The sequence below is a fragment of the Echinops telfairi genome, unplaced genomic scaffold, assembly GCF_000313985.2.
Source record: "Echinops telfairi isolate 266 unplaced genomic scaffold, ASM31398v2 ScPeMD7_2573;HRSCAF=3158, whole genome shotgun sequence".
Lineage (NCBI taxonomy): Eukaryota > Metazoa > Chordata > Mammalia > Afrosoricida > Tenrecidae > Echinops > Echinops telfairi.
This window is the reverse complement of record NW_022106471.1, coordinates 7,000,850-7,022,830: the sequence shown is the minus strand read 5'-3', so window position 1 is coordinate 7,022,830 and position 21,981 is coordinate 7,000,850. Positions and strand designations below refer to the sequence as shown.

Here is a 21,981-nt window from a genome sequence, read left to right as displayed (position 1 = left end):
CCCGGGGCCTCCATGTTGCCGCGAGCCGGCGTGTGCGGGTCGCAGCCGAGGAGCGGGGTCCCACAGCCGGAGAAGGCGGGTGCGCGGGGAGGGCCCCTCCGGGAGCGCGCGGCCCGGCCGCGGGCAGATCTGCTCGTCCGCAGCGCGCCCCGTTTTCCTGTGCGTCCCCGCCGGCGCCGAAGTATCGGTTATCACAGACCCCGTTGCACTATTTCAGGGCAATGCCTGCTGGAAAGAGGTGAATGCAGCCTTGCCGGAACGTGCCCACCCCAGATGGCAGGGGTGGAGGTGGCGGGGGAGCAAAATGGCTCAGTTGTTTTGTTTTGGCTAAAGGCGCTCTTTCCAACTAGCATAACCTGAACAGTTATCAGCAGGCCACAGGCACATGCCCCCCAAACCCCCTCATTCCAGGCCTTTTATAATTATGAGGTTGAGTTTGGTGTATTGTTTGTAGTAAAAATGAGCGGAAAACTTGCCGTGGCTGATAGGACCTCACTGGTGATTCGCAAAGGCAAAGAGCAGTCGCTTTCCTAAATGCCCTACGAGTTCCCCAGCTCTTGAAGGATGTTGTTGGAAATGCAGAACAAAGTGTATTGCATCAGTTTGCTCAGGTTTGGTTAAAAGAAGTAAACGTCCTTATTCACGCCACACCCCATTTCCCACCAACCGAGTAAGCCTTGGGGGAGACTTCAAATGACTCAGTTTCACCTCTTCTAGAAAGTACTTTCCACCCTCCCACCTCGTTTGAGCCACCTTCGTCCCTCCTGTTTTTATAAATCACATTGGACTGTGGTTTCCCCAGCTGCTAATAGGGTGCAGGACGCACCGGTCTTTGAAGGAAGTCAAAAGAAAACAAAAGTCGGCAACATAGCCAAAAGTGGATGAAACAAACATTCATTTGGTTTACTTGTTGGGCCAGTTACTCTTACAGGTGGTTGAGCTCAGAGTCTGAGACTAATCAGACGTTAGTTTTGCAGATTTACTAAATTAAGGCAAGTGGTTGACTGTCTCTGTGCCTTGTTTCCTTGTCTGTGAATTGGGCAGAGTGATAGGATTTGTTCAGAAGATTTGATCCGGGTCCAAAGTGCTTAGCATATTTCCTGGGCCAAAGAAAATGTTCAGTAACTGTTAGCAGTTGTTAGAATAAAAAGTATTGGAAGAGATGTGCTCATTAATAGCAAATAACTGTATTCGGACTGAGGTGCACACCTGGCCGAGGGCATGCATGGTATTTTCAATGGTCTCCTGTGCATGTGACAGCGAGACAATGACCAAGGAAGACCTCGGAAAATTGGCTGCATTTGAATCATGGTGTTGGGTAAAAATATTGCAAGTACCCCAGACTGCCAGAGGAAGAATAAAACAAATCTGTCTCAGAAGAGTACAGCCAGAATGTCCCTTGAAAGTGACGAGGTAGAGACTTTGTCTCACTTAGGACCTATCCTCAGAGGCAGGGCATCCCTTTGGGAAAGTGGAGCTAAGTCCGTGGGGAAGGGAAGACCCTCAGAGAGGTGGGTTGACACAGGAGCTGCAACAGCGGGCTCAGACATTGTGAGGCTGGCGCAGGACCAGGTGGCGTTGCGTGCTGTTGTACATGGGGTCCCCCTGAATGGACATAGCGCATCTAACGACAGCATTGAGCTTTCAGAGTAGTGCTACCTTTTGGTCTTTCTCTGATCGTCCCCTACGCTTTTTCCGATTCTGCTCCACAGTAAGATATCCCTCAGAGTCTAAGACTTAGAAGATAACCTGTTGGTGCCTTGCATCGCACCATCCTCTAGAGCAGCGGTTCTCCACCTGTGGGTTGCGACCCCTTTGGGGGTCAAACAACCCTTTCACAGGGGTCACCCAATTCATAACAGTAGCACAATTCAGTTAGGAAATAGCAACAAAATTAAGTTTATGGTTAGGGGGTCACCACAACATGAGTGAATTAAAGGGTTGCGGTACGTCAGGAAGGTTGAGAACCGCTGCTTTAGAGATTAAGGGCCAAATAAGGAGACATTCTTCATGTGGCTTCTTACGTGAAATGATTACCGAAGTGCAGAGGAGCCCAACTGAGGGCCCTGAGGGGGCCAACATAGAATCTTCAGGATGTCCGGTTGTACCAGAGAGGCAGCGCTTGTGGAGGTGCGCTCTGGGTCGCGTGATTCTGCGCTCCTGAAGAAATCGGTCTCTCCTCTCTCTACAGTTGCTCACACCACGTGGGGAAAAGTGGAAGTTTGCCCCTCCACTGTAGCCAGGTTGGCAGACTTGGAAGTCCCACCACAATTCACGGGACTGTTGCCTCACTTCCAGGCTTTCCTGGTGAGCTTCATTGTGAGTCAGTACCGCTTCCTGGCCAGAGGAAACGGATAGCTAGGTTGCCCATTTCCTCCCCACCTGGAATGGAATTGGTAATTTCTCATCAAGAGATCACAGATTACCTTTTCTGTCCCCGGGAGAAGTCGGCTTCTGGAGCCTGGACGTCTCTAGAGAACACTCTCCTTTCTGGAACGCCCAGCGTGGACTGCACTTTGCAGTCTAGTAATCAGTGCTTAAAACCCTGCCGCAAGCTTTAAAACCCTGAAGGGTGCTTTTTCTAGTGGCCTCGAGGACAAGGACCTCATGCATTTCTTTCTCATGTATTTCTGGCTTATAGGCATTCGAGGAATGGTCCCAAAGCCAGCATTATAGTTGTTTTTTGTTTGTTTTTCGGGATGCTGGCACAGGCTTGCTTACTGCCCTGGGTCTCCGCATAACATCCCCGTGCTTACCTGGGGATCTTGTGAAAAACGCAAGTAGTGATTCAGGTTCTGGGGTGGGGCCTGAGATTGTAACCCCACAAGTTCTGGGCAGCCGCAGATACTGCTGGTCCAAGGATCACACTTGGAGAAACTACTCCAGTCTCACCGTAAGTTCATGCACCATGTAGTTGTACTGGTAAAACAGGCCCTATTTTTGAAGGCACGGTACTGAAATCTTAGACATAGGAGTTGTTTTGCCACCTACATTTATTCTGCTCTTAACAATTCCTCTATTTTGTCGTCCCCCCCCCAAATTATTTGAGAAATATTTCCAACCTCCATTTACTGTAATAAGAGTTTAAGGAGAAGCAGGTAGGGTAGCATACAGTAAGTAAAGGGTAAGATTGACACCAAAGTGAGTGGTTTTATTGTCCTCTGTTTCAGTAGAGTGAGATTATATATTTGGCCCTGAACATCTAGCAGTGAAAGCCAGGAGAATTCAGTTCGTTTTCCTAGTACCTGTTTTTTAAAAAAGAAGAAAGGTTGTTTTGTTTTGTTTTTTAAGGAGCCCTGGTGGCACAGTGGGCTGCTAACTGCAAGGTTGACCATTTAAACCTGCTGGCCACCCCTCGGGGAAAAGGTCAGACTGCTCCCGTGAAAGTTGATAGTTTCAAAATCCCTAAAGAGTAGTGCTCTGTGCTATGAGTTGCTATGAGCTGGAAATGACTCGGTGGCTGTGGGGTTTTGTTATTTTTGGCTTTGTTTTGAAAGGTGAAAAACACACAGACACATAGCCCTTGTCTAAAGTTACTAAGTAAGACCCGCGAATGCTCTTCCTGTGCGTCCTTTACAGAGGACGTTGGCACGGCTCATGGTATTCTTTGTGGTATCTCGCGAGAACATTGATAAACTCCTATAGATCTTCATACAAACAGACTGGCGGCCTCACCGAAAACCGAGTACACTTGACAGCTACCACCTGTAGACCTGCAGCCAGGTGCCGTCAATTGACATGCTCAGCCCTCGCCCTCCTGGGACTTGGAGCTCTGTTGGACCAGGCTCGGAGAGACCAGAGCACTTGGGGCAGGGCCGGTGGGGAAGTGATGGGAAGCAGGTGCCCCAGGAGCTCAGCTGAACTGCATGAAGATGTGGCAGCGTCATCTCCTTAGAGGTCACCTGAGACCTTTCCAGGGTTAGAAACTATCCTTGCTGTGAGGCTGTCTGGTGGCCTCTTCAGTGAGCCAGCAGGGACCGAGAAAGCAGGGAACTGGCAGGCCCCACCAAAGGGGCCAGAGATAAAAGTTAGGGAAAGAGCCCAGAGCGGGTGGGGGGAGGCTGCTGGCAGCTGCGGATCCTGAGAGGGCTTCAGATCTGTGCTCGCTGTGTGGTTGCTTTGAGCGGGCCACTGAGCCTTTACTCTGATTGACCTGCACAGGAGCAGGCAGCGCTCGCGCTCGGGGTGGCCTGCCCACAAGGGAAGGAGGTGGCCAGGCAGCTGGTGTCCTTTGCTGTTCTCTCCAGCCTTAGCTGGCTGGGGCATCTTCCCCAGGCCGGGCCTCTTGTGACTGCCCCCTTTGTTGGCTTCCCCCACACGTGTCTTAGACCCTCTCGTACTGCCTCCCACACCTGGATTGCCTGCTGCCTTCAAGCTCTTGTCTCACATCAACACGTTCCTTCAGAAGTCTGCCCGCAGCCTGGCCGCGCAGGGTTTCACCAAGGGCTTTGAACCAGTTCGCCCTCACCTTGGCCTCCCCCGGCCTCCTTGCTGTCAAACAGTTGCTTTGCCTCCCAGGGGTTGAGCCAGTTTGAAATGTGATGCCCAGCATCTTATTAAAGTCGGGATTCTGATTCAGCCCCTCTGGTGCTGGGGCCCTGGTGGCGCTGATGGGAAAGCGTTCGACAACTAAGCTGAAGGTCGGAGGTTCAAATCACTCCTCCGACTGTCGAGCAGAAAAATTTCACTTCAGAAACCGTATGGAGGGTCTGAGTCAATCCATTCCATGGTGCCAGAGGATTGGGGCCTGGGGTGTGGGGCACATGGAAAGTCTGGGATTCACACTGGAATGTAGTGTTTTCCACCTCTTCCACGTGGCAGGGACAGCCGCTTTGTCTGACTTCCTGACCAGATTTTACCTTTGTGTGTTAGTGGTGTTATTGTATATACTGGTGGCCCTCTGGGAAATCAAGGTTTTGGCTCCACAGCTCCCGCTCACCCCGGGAGCACAGCCACTGGCCTGCGGTGGTAGGTGCTGCCCTCCCAGAACCGAGCTTCGAGTGAGGGGAGCAGTTCTCGCAACTGGGACGGGACTGCTAGAGGCCAGTGCAGTAGATCCCTGGAAAGGCCAGGTGGGGCAGTTAGTGTTACTGCATACTTAATGTGTGAGCGTATTTTTACTGTAGCAGGAGGGTGAGTCAAGCCTAGCTGAGTCCTAATTTTATCTGGTAGGTCATACATGCCTGCAGGTTCTGGGGACTAATGTTAGGTGCCTGTGTTAGTTTGGGTAGACTAGAGAAACAAAATGCATAGATATACTCATATGTGTATAAGAAAGAGGTTTACATACAATGGCAAATGAATATTGAGAAAACATCCCAGCCCAGATCAAGTCCTTAAGTTCAATATTAGTCCATATTCCAATACCAATCTATAAAGTCCTCTTCAGACTCACGCAACACATGCAATGACGCCAAACGCAGGAAGAGCACGGGCCAGTGGGTAGGAAGTCTTGTTGTGGCGTTGTAAGTATCTCAGCACTGGCAGGGGTCGCCACATGACTTCTCCAGTCCAGGGTTCTGACTCCATCAGGGTAGGCCCATGTGGCTTCTCAGGGATGTCTTGAAGGGAGTCAGCCTTGTCAGTAGATTCTCTCCAAAAGAGGAATTCCCAGAATCCTCAGGAGAAGGCCATGCCCACACACAGGCCTCATTGGCTATGACCCGATTGAAGGGTGGATAGCCTCCACCCCTTCACTCTTAATACTCTCAAGTCCCAAATTGACACCAGATTATGTAACTACCACAGGGACGGATACAGTATATGGTCACTGAGAGACACCGTAGTATCTGCGGTGTTGGGAAGGGGCAGGGCTGGAGAGATGTGGGCCCTTGGCTCCGTGATAGAGGCGGAGGGTGTGAGGACATGAGCACTCTCAGGGAGCTCTGTTCTGGTGTGCCCCAGGTGCCAATCACCGCCCAGCAGAGCACTGACAAAAAAATCACGCCCTTAGCAACTGACTTGTTTCTGTGGCAGAGCTGGGGTAGCTACAGGAAGGGCTCCCTGGGAAACGGCCCGCGGTCTGGAGAAAATCCATCCAGACCCTGGAGTAACTAGTGGTCTGTGCTCGGAGTTGGAAGAGGAGGGATTCTCTCTGGTTGACTTGCCGAAAACAGTCTTTCTCCGCAGAGACGACCGGAGCACTCAGTTCGCTAAAAAGTTCCTTTAATCTTGGCTTTGCCCTCTCCTGCCTTGCTTGAAGCATCTCAGGGTTCTTGCTTGGATTGCGCCACTCATCAGCTTCAGGTGGGTCTTGTAATGGCACCACGACGGAAAACCGGAAGTCTCTCAATAGGATTCACTTGAAAAAGCCTTCAAATAAATGACGGCCTTGGTTGATGCCCACATCTTCCCCGGAGTAGAGTTTTAGATCATCTGGAAACTATCCAGCGTACAGACAAGAAAATGACAAACGACTTGGGAAGTTAGACGAATGCCTTAAAGCAGCGTCCTCAAACTACAGCCCGCTGGCCACATGTGGCCTGCCCAGGACATTTATCCGGCCTGCTGGGTGTTTTTGCGCTGTTTTATTTTTTACTTCAAAATAAGATGTGTGCATAGGAGTTTGTTCACTGTTTTTTTTTAAACTATAGTCCGGCCCTCCAACGGGTCTGAGGGACAGTGAACTGGCCCCCTGTTTAAAGAGTTGGAGTTGGAGGCCCCCTGCCTCACAGGCTTCAAAGCACGCTGGCTTGCTCGCTCTCCAGCCTTGCCACACCTGGGCTCAGCCCCGGGCCACTTCCAAGCCTGGCGTCAGTAGCAAAGAGAAGTCATTTGCAAAACAGCACCTAGGGGCTTGCTTCTTGGCTTTTACCAGATGTCCACAATGGGCTGCTGTTTGGCAAAAAGGCCATAGAAATGGTCACTGGAGCCGGAAAAGAGCCGGAATGGTGGTTTCTGCTAGTAACAGTGAACCGGCCACGCCACACAAAGCTCCTTCCAGTTTCACTCCTCCTGCTGAGTTCTCTACTGATGTTGCCCTTGGCCCCGGAAGAGAGGTGTTCCACCTTCCTCCCTTTTTCAGGATGGCAGCTGCCGAAGATGAATTCTTCTGCCGTGGCTCCCCAATCTATTGGAGGCCAACAAACAGTTTCTGGATGGAGCGGAAGTAGCGACTGAACGTCCTGGTTCCCAGATAGTCCAGGTGTTCGAGAGACTTGACCTCCAGGGGCAGGTTGAGGAAAGGTTACCACAGCTCGACTTGTTCAGCCGGACTGAAGATTTAGACAGGGTCGCCTCCACAGATCGGAAGTGTCTGTTGGTCCCAGCCTTTTTCGGGAGTCTTGGCCCTGAAATAAGTCCGCCCCAACCCTGCTCTGGATCCTGTGCCGTGGGCTGGAGCACTCTTGGTCAGCTGCTTGATAAAGCATGCCTTTGGTATCATGTGGCAGTCTGAGCTGCCCCAGGCCAAGAACAACTCGGCTGAAAATAACCCTGCTAGCTCCTCCTAGCCCAGCGTCGCTGTGGGGCACCCCAGAGGCAGGCTGCACGAGCGAGACCCCGGCACGAGGAGGAGCACAGATGGTCTACCCTGAAGTCTGCTGTGGAAAGGGGTCGAGCAGGTGCTGAGCTTGCCCGTGAGCCTTAGCACCTCTCCCCACCAAGGTGGATTAGCTTGGAAGAGGCTGAGAGTTTTGACCAGGAGATAAAGACCCTGAGGGAAGAAGCCTCACAGCTTCTGCTTCATCTCATGAAACCCTTCCATCTCGCTCGGGACGACGTGGCACAGGCACGCTAAGGTAATGGGAGCTGGCTCCCCAAGCCTGGCAACTGTGACCGTGAAGGCCAGGTATGGCCAGCATTGGACACGGAGCACATGGCCAGAGAAAGGCCAAGACTGCATCTGCAGGCTGTAAAACAAGCAGCCCGGCCACAGGGAGATCTGGAAGCAAAGGAGGACCAGGGTGCTGGGAAGGCAGTACACAGAGACTGGCAGTGGGATGACTGACTGCAGGGACACCCAGCCTCGGGGTTAGGGCGACGGGCAGACGTGAGCTCATCTTCCTAGGACAAGAAGGGACTGCAGGAACTCACGCCGCTGCAGGTCTCTCCCCCCCTACTTCCGCCACCACCCAGCTGTATCCAGCAGAAGCACGGAGTCTTCATCTTGCTCTGTGTGCAGGAAAGTGCCAACTAGATGGCGGGTGGGACGATCGGTTTGGACAGCAGCATCCTGACCGTGGTGTTTCAGTTTGAAAGAGCAGCTCTGAGAAATGGCTCTGTATAACTAATGGTTGTGAATTGCCTTTAAAAACCAGTGAGCCCTTTGTGTTACACACGAATCTCTGCAGAAAAAAGATGTAGAGCCTTGGAAACCATGCATGGGGTCACTAACCATGAGTCAGAATCGGCTGGACAACACGCAACAACAGTGAGTCAGAATCCACTCCATGGCTCTTGGCCCTTGTCCCAGCATTGGTTTAATCAGTCCCGTCTCAAGGTCACATCCTCTAATCAGTGGGAAGAAAGGGGAGGGGGCAAGGGGAGTTAGCCAGCCGTGACCCTGTTCCAGTCAGTGGGAACTGTCAGAAATGGAATGGATTTAGGCTTGCCTCTCATTTATCCAGTGTGATAATTACATAATCGGGTGTCAATTTGAGACTATTAAGAGTGAAGGGGTGGAGTTTAGCTTGTCAATCAAGTTGCAGCTTCATGACCTCATTTGGAGGCGCTAAGGAGATAAATAGCTCACTGGAGGCCAGACCTTCACACTCCACTTGACATTCCTGTTGACAAGCCACATGGAGCTACCCTAATGGAGCCACAGCCCTGGATCTGGAGGAGCTACATGGAAACCCTGCCAGCACTGAGATGCTTCTACCACCACTGGATCCTGAAGACTTTGCACCCACTTTCCTGTGACGATCTTGTATTCTGCGTCATTGCGTGTGTTGCCTGTGTCTGAAGAGGAATTTACAGACTGATAATGGACATATGGGCTAATATCTGGGCTTGGCCAGGGTGTTTTCTCAACATCTCTCTGATAGAAAGTTCTCTTTCACACACACGCGTCTCCCTGGATTTGTTTCTCTAGTCTACGCGGACTAACACATCTGGTTCCTGGGCCCAGCTTATTCCTGTAGGGTCTCCAGGGCTGTATACTCTTCCTGGAAGCCGACTTCTCTGTCTTGCTCCTGTGGCGTGTGAGGTGGGCCCCAATCACTGACCTCTCAGGGAGCAGTTGAGCACTTAGCCACGGCAGCACCGGGCTCCCTGTGAAAACAACCCACTGTTAAACGTCTTCATCTGCAGTTCCTTAAAGGGCCTCAGGGAGACTGCGGTGGTGCCCGTGAATATTTCAGCCTGTGGCCTCACTTGCCTCGGGCCCTCTGTCAGTCTTCTCCATCCTGTCCTTTGTAACTTGATTCAGGAGCGCCTGGGTCCTGGTGTCAGTCCTCCTGGATTTGAATCTCTGGGAGCCCACAACTATAAAGGGAGAAGGGTGACCACCTCTTTTGGGAGCCCGGCACTCTCGCGTGTTGTGATGGGGAGTGTGAAATTGATCCCCACCCCACCGGAGGACTGCTTGGCAACGTATGTCAAAGTTCCATGTGCCTCCCCTTTTCTCCGCCAGGCGGAGTGCGGTGGCCTTCCGTCTGCACGGTGCCTTCTCATGAGACTTTCAGGATCAGGACAGTCGGCCAAGAAACAAAAGCGGCATGGGCCCTTTCCCCAAGGGCCTCGCATGAAAGGGGAGACGCTGGAGATGAACCAGACGGGGTCTGTAAGGCGGCCCCTGTGTGGTGGCAAGCAAGCAGCATTCACCTGTGCTCGCTCACCAGGCATGCTGTCTGTCCGTGCCGTTTAAGCCTTAGCCACCATTGATCAATTGAACTTAGATTGGCAGACATCTGATTTCTTGCTTGGTTTGTTTGCTTCCGCCTTGAGAAGTACCAGTGACTATGAGAGGCAGGTGGTTTGAGGGGAAATAAGTTGCACCTGCCTCCGCTGTTCTCTTGATTGCACGGGGTGCTGCGGGTATCCCGGCACACCAGGCAATGGTCTGGACTTTGAGACACTGTTGGTAATAGCGAGAGATTGGAAATGACCAACTACCCCTAGGTGAAGTAAACTGCAGTGCGTCCGTAGTGGACTAGAGTACTCGGCAGTGAAAAGAAAGAGGGTTGTCTATTGATCAGGGCCCCTCGCCAGGATATTCTGTGAGGAGAAAAAGCAGGTTTCCGAACAAGCTGTCTTCTCCCTTTACTTAAGCATTGTGGGGTCTGCGTGTCGCTCAGGGCACGGGAGGTAAATGCTAGTCAGCGGGTGTTTTTGTGCGAGTATCTGGCAGCACATCTTGTGCCTGATTAATTAATTTGAAATGTGATTGCCTTTTACCTTCCATTCAGCTCCTTGCTGCTTTGTCTGATGTTACCCAGGGAACCTGGGGGTTAGGTGGTGGACGCTGATCAATAGATTGGCAGTTCAAACCTACTGGCCACCACACGAGGGAGAGGCAGCTGTCTGCAAAGATGTACCATCTCCGTGGCCCTGTGTTAGGGTCGTCCTGAGTCGGAATCAGCTGGACGGCAGTGGATTTGGTTGTCGGGCTGTCAGCTCACCTGTACTCTGATTCCATCTCAGGCTCCCACGTGCACATGCCAGGCCCCGGGCACAAATGCCCTCCAAGCCTTGATTCATCTTGCGGCAGAGTAGCGGACAAGGACTGAGGAAGACTTACGATGGCAGTGCGTTATGTGAACCAACGGCTGGTATTCCCTGTCCAGAAAGCCAAGAAAGGGTTTTTTCCCCCTGACCGCTCCCTGCTGCCTGTGACGGTATGGGAAGTGAGCTCAAGTCTGAGTGGAGGGCCGAGCAGCTTTGAGGTGCCCATCAGGCAGGGTGAGGGGCCCTCCTGTATGTGAACCCTGTGCCGTCTCGGGCCCGGGCCGTGCATCTCGTGGGAGATAAGCATAGCTTAGCTCTGCTGCTACCAGAACCTGCTCTTTGCATTTCTGGGGCAGGGAGTGTATCTCTGCCCGGGTTGACCAGAGTGCAGACCGAGCGGTTGTGGGCATCTTCAGTGAAGAGGGTCCTCCAGCCCCTTCCAGAACCGGTCAGTCTCCTTAGCTTCTGGCTCCCTGGCTACCTCCCTAGAGCTCTGCCAGCAGTCCTTGCCGCTGCACCGACCTGTGGGTGGGCTTCCTCTGTTGCTCCCCTTTAGGGGCCGTTGAAACAGAATGAAACCATGCGTAGCCCTGGGGGCCATCCTTGCCATGGTGAAGTCTGAGCCCCTCCCTGGGGCCCCCGTTATCCCGGAGGCTGTCCCTGTGGGTACGGCTGTATTTCTGGGGATGGTTTACCCCCTCCCTCGGTCTCACACCCGCACACTGGACATGACCTGTCAATACCTGAGTCCCCAAGCCCGAGCTCAGCATAATCGAGGCTGGCGTGAAGCGCAGTGCCCATCTTGCTGTGGTACTGGCTGCCCTCGGGGAGCCCACAGCTCTTGGGCCATGGTTTCCGCGCTGGGAGGGCATCCTGCCTCCCGAGGCAGGCATGGCCGGGAGCATCCTTGCGGGGCTGCACTGAGCACCCCCCGACTTGCTGTTCCCCCGAGAGCCCAGGAGTCAGAGCCAGGCCCATGCCGCCTGCCAAAGGAGGCGTTGCAACACAGAACCAGGGCCGGGCCGGACACTGGGTGGGGCTGGGTCAAAGGGGCAGGGCCAAAAAGGTGACTTCAGCCATGACTCGATGGTGACCCACCCGTTGTTGGGGACAGTCCCACCACTGTCGAAACGAGAACAAAACATGGTGGACCTGGGTCACCTCTGAGGGGTTGGTGACCAAGGAGACAGGGACTCGAGTGCCCCTGTGAAGAAGGGGCCGCCCTGTCCGTTGGCCCTTCCACTCGCCCTCCTTCCCTCCTGTGAACAAAGCGTGTTTTCCATGATTGTTAAAAAGTGCAGTTTCCTGGGCGCTGGTGCAGAAGTTTGACCCCCTCCCCTCTCCTGCCTCTGCTTTGTAGGAGCTGAAGACCCGGGCCCTGACGGGGAACGGCTCGATGGCCCTGGGTGAAGAGAAGGCCGAGGGGGAGGCTTCCTCCAAGGCCAAGACCTGGCCCTACGGGCAGTGGAGCTGCAGGGAGCAGGACATGGGCTCTCTGGGGCCAGTGAGCGGGGAGCAGCCCCCACGCCTGGAGGCCGAGGGAGGACCTGCCTCCCCAGGGTGGCCGGCAGAGGGGTCGCAGGCCCCGACCTGCTGGGCCAATGCCGACCCTGGCGGCCCCACGGGAACCCTCCTGCTTCAGGGTAGCTGCGCCAGCAAAGAGTCAGCAGCTGGTGGGTCTAAGCCTGCCCCTAGCATGCGGCCTGGGCACTTTCTGCACTCCGTCGGAGGCCAGGTGGGTACCCCTTTTTCTCAATCTCCCGCCCGCTGTGCAAAGGGGTTCAGTGGACAGCCCTGGAAATGTGATTGCTGTTGACACGGCAGCGGCAGGAGCCTGGGCCCAGAGAGGCCTCTGCCCTCAGTATCTCCTGCCCTCTGGCAGGGAGTGGGGATGCCATGGTCAACAGCCTGCTGCCCGGAGGGGTGGGGAGCTAGGCTTGGGGGCTAGAGGACATGGGGGTCAGGTGTAGAGGGCCCCTAAGGCGACTATTCCCCAGGGCTCCCAGGGTGCACTGCCCCTTGGCAAGGCAAATTCCACGGGACTCCCAGACTACAAGGTAGCACCCAGTGGAGACAGCTGGGGCGGGGCTCTGTGGCCTTGTTTGTAATGGAAGGGCGCTGACTGGTCTGCCCCTCCCACTCCTGATGGCCCCTTGTGCCCGCCTGCCAAGGCCCTTCCTGTGGATGGTGTTGCTCTTCTCCTGGTGTCCTTGGCTGCCTGCCAGGAACTCTCCAGTATGAAAGCCTGGGGGCAGTGCAGGCCAGACAACCCTGCCTGGCAGCAAGGGGTGCTGGGAGGCCCCAGGCACCTGCAAGGCCAGAGGTAAATAAGCAAACACACAAATGGGCTGTTTCCCATTTAGTACCTGAGTCTGGTATTTCTTATACAGCCCGTTGTTTATTGAGCTCCTCTTGTGTGGTTTCACACTCACGAGTGCACATAATCCCCACTCCCCGATGAGGCGGGGCTGCTTTTATCCTCAAGGTGCCAGAGAGGGAGATGCAGCTCAAAGTTGCACAGCTAGCAAGTGGCAGGGGGATGGGGGTGGGGGGTGTTGATGTCGGCTCCATGTGGTTCCAAAGCCATGCCCTTACCCACTCCGCTATCCCGCCTCCTGTGAGCATGAGCTTGTGTTGGACAGATGGGTGATGCACAGCGAATCCTTTCCCATGAGACTGAAAGAACTCGCTGGTGCCTTAATGGTGCTACCATGACCCAGTGCCAAAGATTTCTGGGGGAGAACCCTCAGAATCGGGGGCTGTAGAACAGGGTCTCAAACGTCCATGGTTCTGGACTAAAGGGAGACATGGAGAGTGGATGCGCACCTGCCCCCCAAATAGCCCCAGAAATCATGTTGAGACCGAGCAGCAGTGTGGCTCAGCTTAGTCCAGAATAGGTCTTGGGGTCTGTGGCCTTGGGAGAGAAATGGCAAGCCTGATCCGTCCCCAAGTTAGAGACCTCCACGCTGTTGTATCTGCGCAGCCGCGCCCACTCCTTTGGGGGGCACTAAAGAGAAGTGGTTATTAGTTCACTGCCCTGACCACGTCACCTGAGATGGAGCCACGGTTTGATCATCTTCACCTGTGGTGGGCGGGCTTTCTCTCTCCTCTCCCTGCAGTTGGAGGAGACCAAGGTCTCTGCCCTTGGGGAGCTACCCCAGGCTCGCAACGTCCCCAGATCCACGGTGCCCTGCTCAGGACGTGATGCCGATACCAACGATGACCCTTCCGCAGTGGAGTCCCCCCGGGCGCTAGACCTCAGCACGCAGACTCACCTCTCAGGCTTCCCTGTCTCGTCAGGGTGGGCACCCGGGCCAAGCCCCGGGACCACTGCCCCCCAGCTTTCCAGCCACAGCCCTCTCTCCACCTCGTCCCCGAGCCCCAGTCTGCAGAGTGGCCAAGAGAAGGCAGAGCCTCCTGTGAGTGGCTCTCCCGCACAGGCCTCGGCCTCCCTGGAGCTGGCCGTCCCCCAGTCACCCCCGCCTGCGGTGGGGCCAGGGCCTCCGCGTCACTGGTCACCACAACCCATGTCCTCTGCAGGAGGTGCTGCCGAGCTGGGCAGGCGGCGCCTCTCCTTCCAGGCTGAGTACTGGGCCTGTGCACTGCCAGGCTCCCTGCCTCCCTCCCCTGACCGCCGCTCCCCCCTCTGGAACCCCAACAAAGAGTACGAGGACCTGCTTGACTACACATATCCCCTGAGGCCCCCACAGCACCTCGACAGCCACATGCTGACTGACCCTGTGCTGCAGGACTCCGGGGTAGACCTCGATAGCTTCTCTGTCTCCCCTGCAAGTACCCTGAAGTCACCTACACATGCTGCTTACAGCCGCCCACCTGCAGGGGCCTCGGCCCTGCTGCTCTCCGGGCCCCAGGAACCAAGCCTTAGGTGCTGGCCCTCTGAGGTGTCCCCAAAGGCAGGCAGCGTGGGGCTGCCATCTTGTGGCCATCTTGCATCCACCCCCAGAGCCCCAGGCAGGAGGGCTGCTCCCTGGCCAAGCAGCGCACCAGCCTTGAGGGTCACCCAGCCCGAGGGGGGCTCACCCACACTGAGGACACGGGGCGGAGTGTGGCCCTCCTTGCCAGACAGGGCACAGGGCGCCGGCCCGGACGTCCCGAGCACCCCCCGCGTGGTGCCTGCTTGCAGAGCCGAAGAGGAGCTGGACGGAGACGATGAGTTTCTGGCCCTGCCCTCTCGGCTGACTCAGGTGTCTGGCTTGGCTGCCTATCTTGGTTCCTTTCCCACCTTGGCGCCCCTGGCCCCAGGGGTAGCTGAAGGACAGAGCTCCTTGGACATCTCGGACAGTGATGGGACAGCTTCCCTCCCTTCACACTCCAGCCACAGCCAGCTTCCCTCCGGGGCTGTGGCCCCAGGAGCCCGGGACTCGGGTTCCCATCACCATGGCTTCCTGCACCCTGTGACCCGGGCCCGCCGAGAGACCGCAGGGAAGGGCAGTCTGCTGAGCAGCCTGGCCCCGGGGGTGCCCTCTGGACAGCTGAGATCTCGCCCCTCCTGCCAGAGTAGGCTGGACCGGCCGGCGTTCTTACTTTGGGATGCCGCCGGGCGGCAGCCGGGGGAAGAAGGCGAGCAGGGAGAAGCATCGCTTATGCAGTGTGTGAAGGTAAGATGCCCTGCAGAGAGGTGGCCCATCTCTTCCTGCCGCCCGAACCGTGATGTGTACCCAGCCCTACTTTGCCTCATTCAGGCCTCACCACCCCTGTAGGGGCCTTGCACCATTGGTGAGACTAGGTAACTTGCCCAAGGTCACACAGCAACCCGAGGCAGGCTGTCTGCATACCTGGCCACCACCACAGGGCCCCCTCCCACTGCTCCCCCTGAGGACCTGAGCAGTGTCAGTGCCTGCACAGAGAACACCCCGTGTCTGGACACGCTTAGTAAACACTGGGCTAAGCCGAGGGGAGTGGCGGCCTCGACACCGCATGGTGTTGGTCCATCCAGTCAAGTGCAGTGTGACTCTCCAACATGATGGGCATGACACCGCCATTCTCAACAGTTGTCAGCCACACACCCTCCTTTACGCGACCCACCTGTTCTTCCCTCACTGCTGTTAGTCGTTCTGGACTCGGCGACCCTACAGGACAGGGTAGAACTGCCCCCGTGGGTGTCCAAGACGGTCTGTCTTCACGGGAGTAGGAAGCCCCTTTTCTCCCATGAAGTGGTGGGTGGTTTCCTACTGCTGACCTTGCAGCACCGGGGGCTCCTCGCCTGTTCCTGACGTGGCAGAAAGGTGAGGCTTTCTGTTCCAGGCAGATTTAGAGCCACGAAACCCACAGGGACGGCTCGACTGGGAATCGAGCCCCGTGGCAGTGTTTGCTTTTCTGCCAGTCCCGCTTCTCATTTCCCCAGAACCAGCGCGGGGAGCAGCCTGGTGCTGAGCGAGGACTGGTCTCTGTGGCAGACATGCCCCTCTGGGGACACAGACAGACACACACACACACACACACACACACACACACACACACACACACACACACACACGCTCTCTCTCTCTCTCTCTCTCCCTGCCTGTAGCTCTGGCGGGGGAGGCAGGGGAAGAAGGAGATAAGCCTTCAGGGAGGAGAGCTTGGGAAAGGCGACACCCCCAAAACGACCCTGTTGGCCATGGTAGCCAGCGGTTCAGTCAGACCCAACGCCCGCCCTTCTGTTTGTCTGAGCAGACCTTTTGCTGCCAGCTGGAAGAGCTGACCCACTGGCTGTACAACGTCGCAGGCCTGACCGACCTCTCGACGCCGTGCCAGCCCAGCCTGACGGGCCTCAGGTCCTCGCTCCAGCTCTACCGGGTGAGTGTTGCTCCTGCCTTTCCAGCCCGGTCACCACGCAAGTGGTGGCTAACCTGCTGAATCCCAGAGGAAAAGCCCTTGGCATGTGAGACTCGAGTGACTGCCGTACATGACATCTAATCAAAAGCCCTTTCGCCAAACTCTCGGGAGGAGTTATGTTTATCTTCAGACAGAAATACTTCAGGGGGCTGTGAAATGTGTGCTTAGTTGTCTTGACAAACAACGGCAGCAGCCTGCTTTGCTAGGAGATCAGAAGAACTGGAGGGTGGCTGGCTACCGCTATTGAGGATTGGGATAAAAAATCTCTTGATCAGAAAGGACAGGGTTGGGGGAGATAAGAGAACATCGCGTGTACTGTAGAATATCTGGAGCCATGGAGGGTAGATGGACCATGGAACAACTGGCCTGAGAGAGAAACTCCAAAGTATCCCTTGAAGTCCTCTTAAAGCTGAACAAATAATATAGCCTATTAAAAACGTCTGCGTTGAGCCTTCCAAAACCCAGTGCCGTCGGGTCAGTTCTGAGCCTAGGGTTTCTGAGGTTACTATTTAGGGGGCAGACAGCCTCAGATTTCCCTTGTGGATCGGAGACTTGGAGGTTTTCAGTCCCGCGATTACTGGACAGCCCCAAATCCGCATTATGCTCTTCTGAAAAACCACCTGGTGTCAGTGACACCAGCTGAAACTCGGAAACTCAAATAGGAGCCTTAGGGGGGCGGTGAGTTAATGCCCGAGGAACAGCTTTTGACTACGAGGTAGAGAAAGCGTACACAGCCTGGGGAAACTGGGTCATTGGCACTAGTGACGGGGCACAGAGCAATGGTTAAATTGATGTGTGCAGTGCTGTCTGTACAAAGGTAAGTCCGAAAGCTTTGCTGTAAATCCCAAATCCATTCTGAACAAAAGCACGAGCGCGCAGCGGCTGTTCCTCCACGCATGCTTCCCTGAGGTCGGCAGGCTTTTGAAGAAGGTAGGGTCTCTTCCCCACCCCACCCCTTCCCTGAGGAATCTCCGCTCTCCCATTCATTCCATGTCAACATGGCACCCTCGAGGGCACGAATCACGTTTCTCTTTGTTTAATTGCCTGTTTTTATAGGTTTTTCTAGGGTGGGCTGGTGCATACATTTTTGAAAACAGTGATGCTATAGTTTGGTTCTTTACTATAAACCTTCATGACCGTAGTGTGTGTGTGTGTGTGTGTGTGTGTGTGTTTAAATGTTTTGAATGAAACTTGCATTGTGAAAAAGTCTCAAGGGGCTATGGTCCAGCTGGAGTGGGTTGCATGGGGTACAGTTTTCCTGAGGAATTTCCCAGGACATCCTCGGAGGGGAGCCTCTGTGACCCGGGAAGGAGCAGGTGTGTTGTCCCGACGGGTGAAGAGTCCAGCACCACTTTCCTGGCCTTTCTTTCTTTAGTGATGCCATTTCCCGCTGTCTTGAAACTTCTTCCTGCTAGTCTCCATGACCGCCCCATGTCCTAACTAGGAGCCCCTGAGAACTCTCCTTAATCACTTGGGCCGCCTTGTAAAGTGGCCCCCGCAGAGCCCTCTCGGAAGCCACTGCTCTGACTGGATTTTGATCATAGCTCATGGCGGTGAATCCAACCCAGAGGAGAGCTTGTCTCCTAAGATGGTCTTCGCTAGGGTCCATCTTCCTTGAGACTAAGACAACTTTTGAGAGGCACGGTCTGCAGCCCCACTGGGCTCAGAGGTCTGTCGCTGCACGTTGTTGGGAACATGCCCGTGCATGTGAACTGGAACCCTGTGCGTGACTCGCTTGTCCTCTCATAAACAACAGCGACTAAGTTAGACACAAATTTCTTAAGGCCGATTTGCCGTTTAATTTTTTTTAATCATCTTATTGGGGACTTGTACAACTCTTATCATAATCCATACATCCATTGTGTCAACCACATTTGTATATTTGTTGCCATCATCATTCTCAAAACAATTGCTTTCTATTTGAGCCCTTGGTATCAGCTCCTCAGTTCCCCCCCTCCCCCATGAACCCTTATAATTTATAAATTATTATTTTGTCATATTTTACACTGTCCGATGTCTCCCTTCACCCACTTTTTGTTGTCCATCCTCCCCCAGGAAGAGGTTATAATTGGTTCCTCCTTTCTACCCCACCCCCCCCCACCACTGGTCCTGAGGGGTTCATCTGCCCTGGATTCCGTTTCCAGTTGCTATCTGTACCAGTGTACATCGTCTGGTCTAGCTGGATTTGTAAGGTAGAATTGGGATCATGATGGTGTGTGTGTGGGGAAGCATTTAGGAACTAGAGGAAAGTTGTATGTTTCATCATTGCTACACTGCACCCTGACTGGCGTGTCTCCTCCCATGACCCTTCTGTAAAAGGATGTCCAGTTGCCTAGATGGGTCTTGGGTCCCCAATCTGTACTGCCCCTCATTCACAATGATTTAATTTTTTGTTCTTTGATGCCTGATTCCTTCAATGCCTTGTGATCACACAGGCTAGTGTGCTTCTTCCATGTGGGCTTTGTTGTTTCTAAGCTAGATGGCAGCTTGTTCACCTTCAAGCCTTTAAGACCCCAGACACTATTTCTTTTGATAGCCAGGCTCCATCAGCTTTCTTCACCACATTTGCTTATGTACCCACTTTGTCTTCAGCGATTGTGTCGTGAAAGGGAGCATCATGGAATGCCAGTTTAATAGAACAAAGTATTCTTGCATCGAGGGAGAACTTGAGTGGATTGCCATTTAATTTTTCCAGTGCCTCAGAATTGGTTAAGTTTGGAGAGACAACTGTCCATTTAGTAGCCAAGCCAGATACAATCTAAACCAGTGGTTCTCAACCTTCTAGATGCCGCGACCCTTTCATACAGTTCCTCATGTTGTGGTGACCCCTAACCATAAAATTATTTTCCTTGCTACTTCATCACCGTCATTTTGCTACTGTTATGAATTGGGTGACCCCTGTGAAAGGGTCGTTTGACCCCCAAAGGGGTCACAACCCACTGGTTGAGAACCGCTGGTCTAAAGGAACCCTGCTGCCATGGCTCAGGGCCGATCCTGACTCTTAGCCACCTTACAGGACAGGGAACACTCCCTAGGGCGTCTGAGGCTGTGACTCTATGGGAGCAGACAGCCCCGTCTCTCCCCGGGGGAGTGGCCAGGCAGGTGGGTGCTGTTGACTTTGCGGCTAGCAGCACGACTCAACTCCATGTGCCCTTAGGGTTGCAGCCACATTGGCTATTTCAACCTTACTAAAATTCGCTCAAATTGAAGGTTCTTCCCTTACAGTAGCCCCAGTTTTGCATCAGACACCACCGAGAACATGTCTCAGGGCCACCACTCTGGACCCTGGTGACGTAGACCATTCCCTGGTCACAAAAAGTCCTGTTGGAGAGCCCAGGGGAGTTTAGTTGAAGGGGTTTGTCGTTTCCATTCAGGCTCATTAAGCTCCTGTTCTTTAAAACAAACAAACCCCACCTCTCTCTAATCTCGGGCCCTGGCTAATGTGCTCCTATAACAACCATTCTGAATGGAAGGTAGCAGGGTGTCCTAGTTTGTTGTACCCATTGAGGTTTAAAGATGATAGGCTCCCCCTTCAGGCTCAGGACCCGTATTAGAGTGGTAAATTACATAGCTGCCCTAAGTATAAGGTTAACCTTACCGAGCTAACAGCATGTGTGGTCAGCTAAGCTTTTTCTAGTAGAGTCATGAAGGCACACAGGTGCTTGTGGCTTTCTGGGCAAGCTGTTTGAATTTCTCCCACTTTATGACTGCCCCAGGCTTTGGCCTCTGCGAGCCCTATGGGCATAATGCAGACTGCCCTCCCGTCTCCAGCTGTTGATGTGTGGGCACCAGCTAATTTTGGGGGGATGGAGGTGGGGTGGGATCCTCACCTGGCCCTATCCTAATGGAAAAGCTGCTTAGGCCTGATGAGGCCTTGCCTAGGGTGAGCTAGGGGCAGGTTGGATGGACCTATGCTTGGTTTGTGTGCCCTCTGGCCATGCAGTGCACCCCAGGAGGTCTTCATGCCAGGCTCTCTGAAAGAAATCACCCTCCTTGAGCTGACCTTGATAACCCTTCCCCAAGATCAAGGGCCAGTAGCTCCACTCCCCCATTTTGCCCTTCATACCATTCTGCGCCTCAGCTATAGACTTCCATCTGCGCCAGAACTTGGGCTGAAGGACAGTTCCTACAGGGTGGGCCTCCATCCTCTTCCTTTGGTCAAAGGGTGTGTGGTCATGACTCCTGCTTAGCATAAGTAAATGCCTATGTATATACTGATAGTCGGGGATCTTAACTGTGCTTCGTTTTCTCATGTGCTCTATCTTAATTAATTACACAGTGGGGTTACAGTGGTGTAGACTAGAGTAGTAAAGAATAAGAAAAGAAGCCCAAGAGTCAGGACAAAGAAAAACTGAAGACTGAAAAATAGCCCAAGAGTAAACATTTCAACCACAAAATGGGAACTACTATAGGTTCTCCATCCCTTGGGCCATGGATTGGGAGGCACTTCTTAGCAGCTCAAAGAACTTCAAAAACCTACAGCTATCAGGTTTGGGACCTGTGAGAAGACAAATCAGCTGCCCGCTCAGGAGACTGCCCTGATGCTAAGGCCCAAGAGGAATTTGTCCTGTGGGTGCTCCAAGACAGAGGCACTGGGGTGGGGGTCTTATCAGACCCCTGAGAACAGCATGTGTGCTCTCTGGGGTTCAGGTGTACCCTGCAGGCTGTGGCACCAAAGAGAAGCCCTGAATCCACTGTCCGTGAGCCGGACTGCCTCAGAGAGGCACCATTTCATTGAGGGTCGCTGGAACGGTGGGGTTCATCTTTTAGAACAGAGGGGAATTAGCTGCGCTGCTCAGTGTTCACTTTGAATAACTTTTTTTTTTTTTTTTGGTGATCCAAGTGAGTTTTATGAGATTTAGAAGAAGTTTCAAGGTTTACACAGGCACCTGCAGGGCTCCTCACCCCATGCAGCCTCCCTAGAAGCTGCTCCTGAATAACTTTTCTTATAAAGCTATAGTCCTGACGCCTTTTTCTTTTCCGGTATTTTGCTCTAAGCAATTTAAGAACAACATTGATGAGCATCAGTTCCTGACTGAGCGCGTCTTACAGAAGGGGGAGCTGCTGCTTCAGTGCCTGTTGGATAGCACTCCAGGTGAGTGCTGCACAGGGGGAGTGAATTTAGCCAGTTGACACCCCACCCCACCCCCACCAGCAGGCCCAGGACTCCACCCTGCAACTGGCAAGGCGCAGGCATTGTAAGGGCCCCTTTGCATGCATACACCTTCAAAGGGCAGCTACTACAAGGGCTCCTCATGCATGCGCCCACCATCATTAAAGGCCCATAACTGTCTGCTAGCATCTCCACACTGCCCCGTATCCTCACACCTTCCCAGCACCCCCTGCGAGCCCCCATGCCCAGGCATAAGTCTGGGCAGGAATCCCATAGGAGTGGGTAGCCTTGGGGCTCCCCATTCCCTCCAGTTCTGGTTACTTTAAGTTAGGCTTTGGGGAAGGCTGCTTTAGAGCCCAGCCCAGTGCCCCCTGCAGGCAAGCTTTATGGCTGGTGCATCGGGAAGCTGTGGCTGCTGCAAC

At 54.0% G+C, this 21,981-nt stretch overlaps 1 protein-coding gene across 4 annotated transcripts in view; it reads left to right on the top strand.

Annotated features, from left to right (window-relative positions):
• Positions 1-7,437: 7,437 nt before the first annotated feature.
• CEP68 (centrosomal protein 68) overlaps positions 7,438-21,981 on the top strand; it is a 19,475-nt gene continuing 4,931 nt past the window's right edge. The window contains exons 1-5 of one of the 4 annotated variants that reach the window (XM_045294074.1): positions 7,438-7,739; positions 11,969-12,343; positions 13,728-15,227; positions 16,285-16,407; positions 21,445-21,541. In XM_045294074.1, coding sequence (XP_045150009.1) covers positions 12,005-12,343; positions 13,728-15,227; positions 16,285-16,407; positions 21,445-21,541 — 2,059 coding nt within the window. In that variant the 5' untranslated portion in view covers positions 7,438-7,739; positions 11,969-12,004. Of the gene's footprint in view, positions 7,740-8,820; positions 9,149-9,169; positions 9,535-9,559; positions 9,721-11,968; positions 12,344-13,727; positions 15,228-16,284; positions 16,408-21,444; positions 21,542-21,981 lie in introns of those variants that run through there. The other 3 variants (XM_045294075.1, XM_045294076.1, XM_004710256.2) reach the window with 3 other exon arrangements.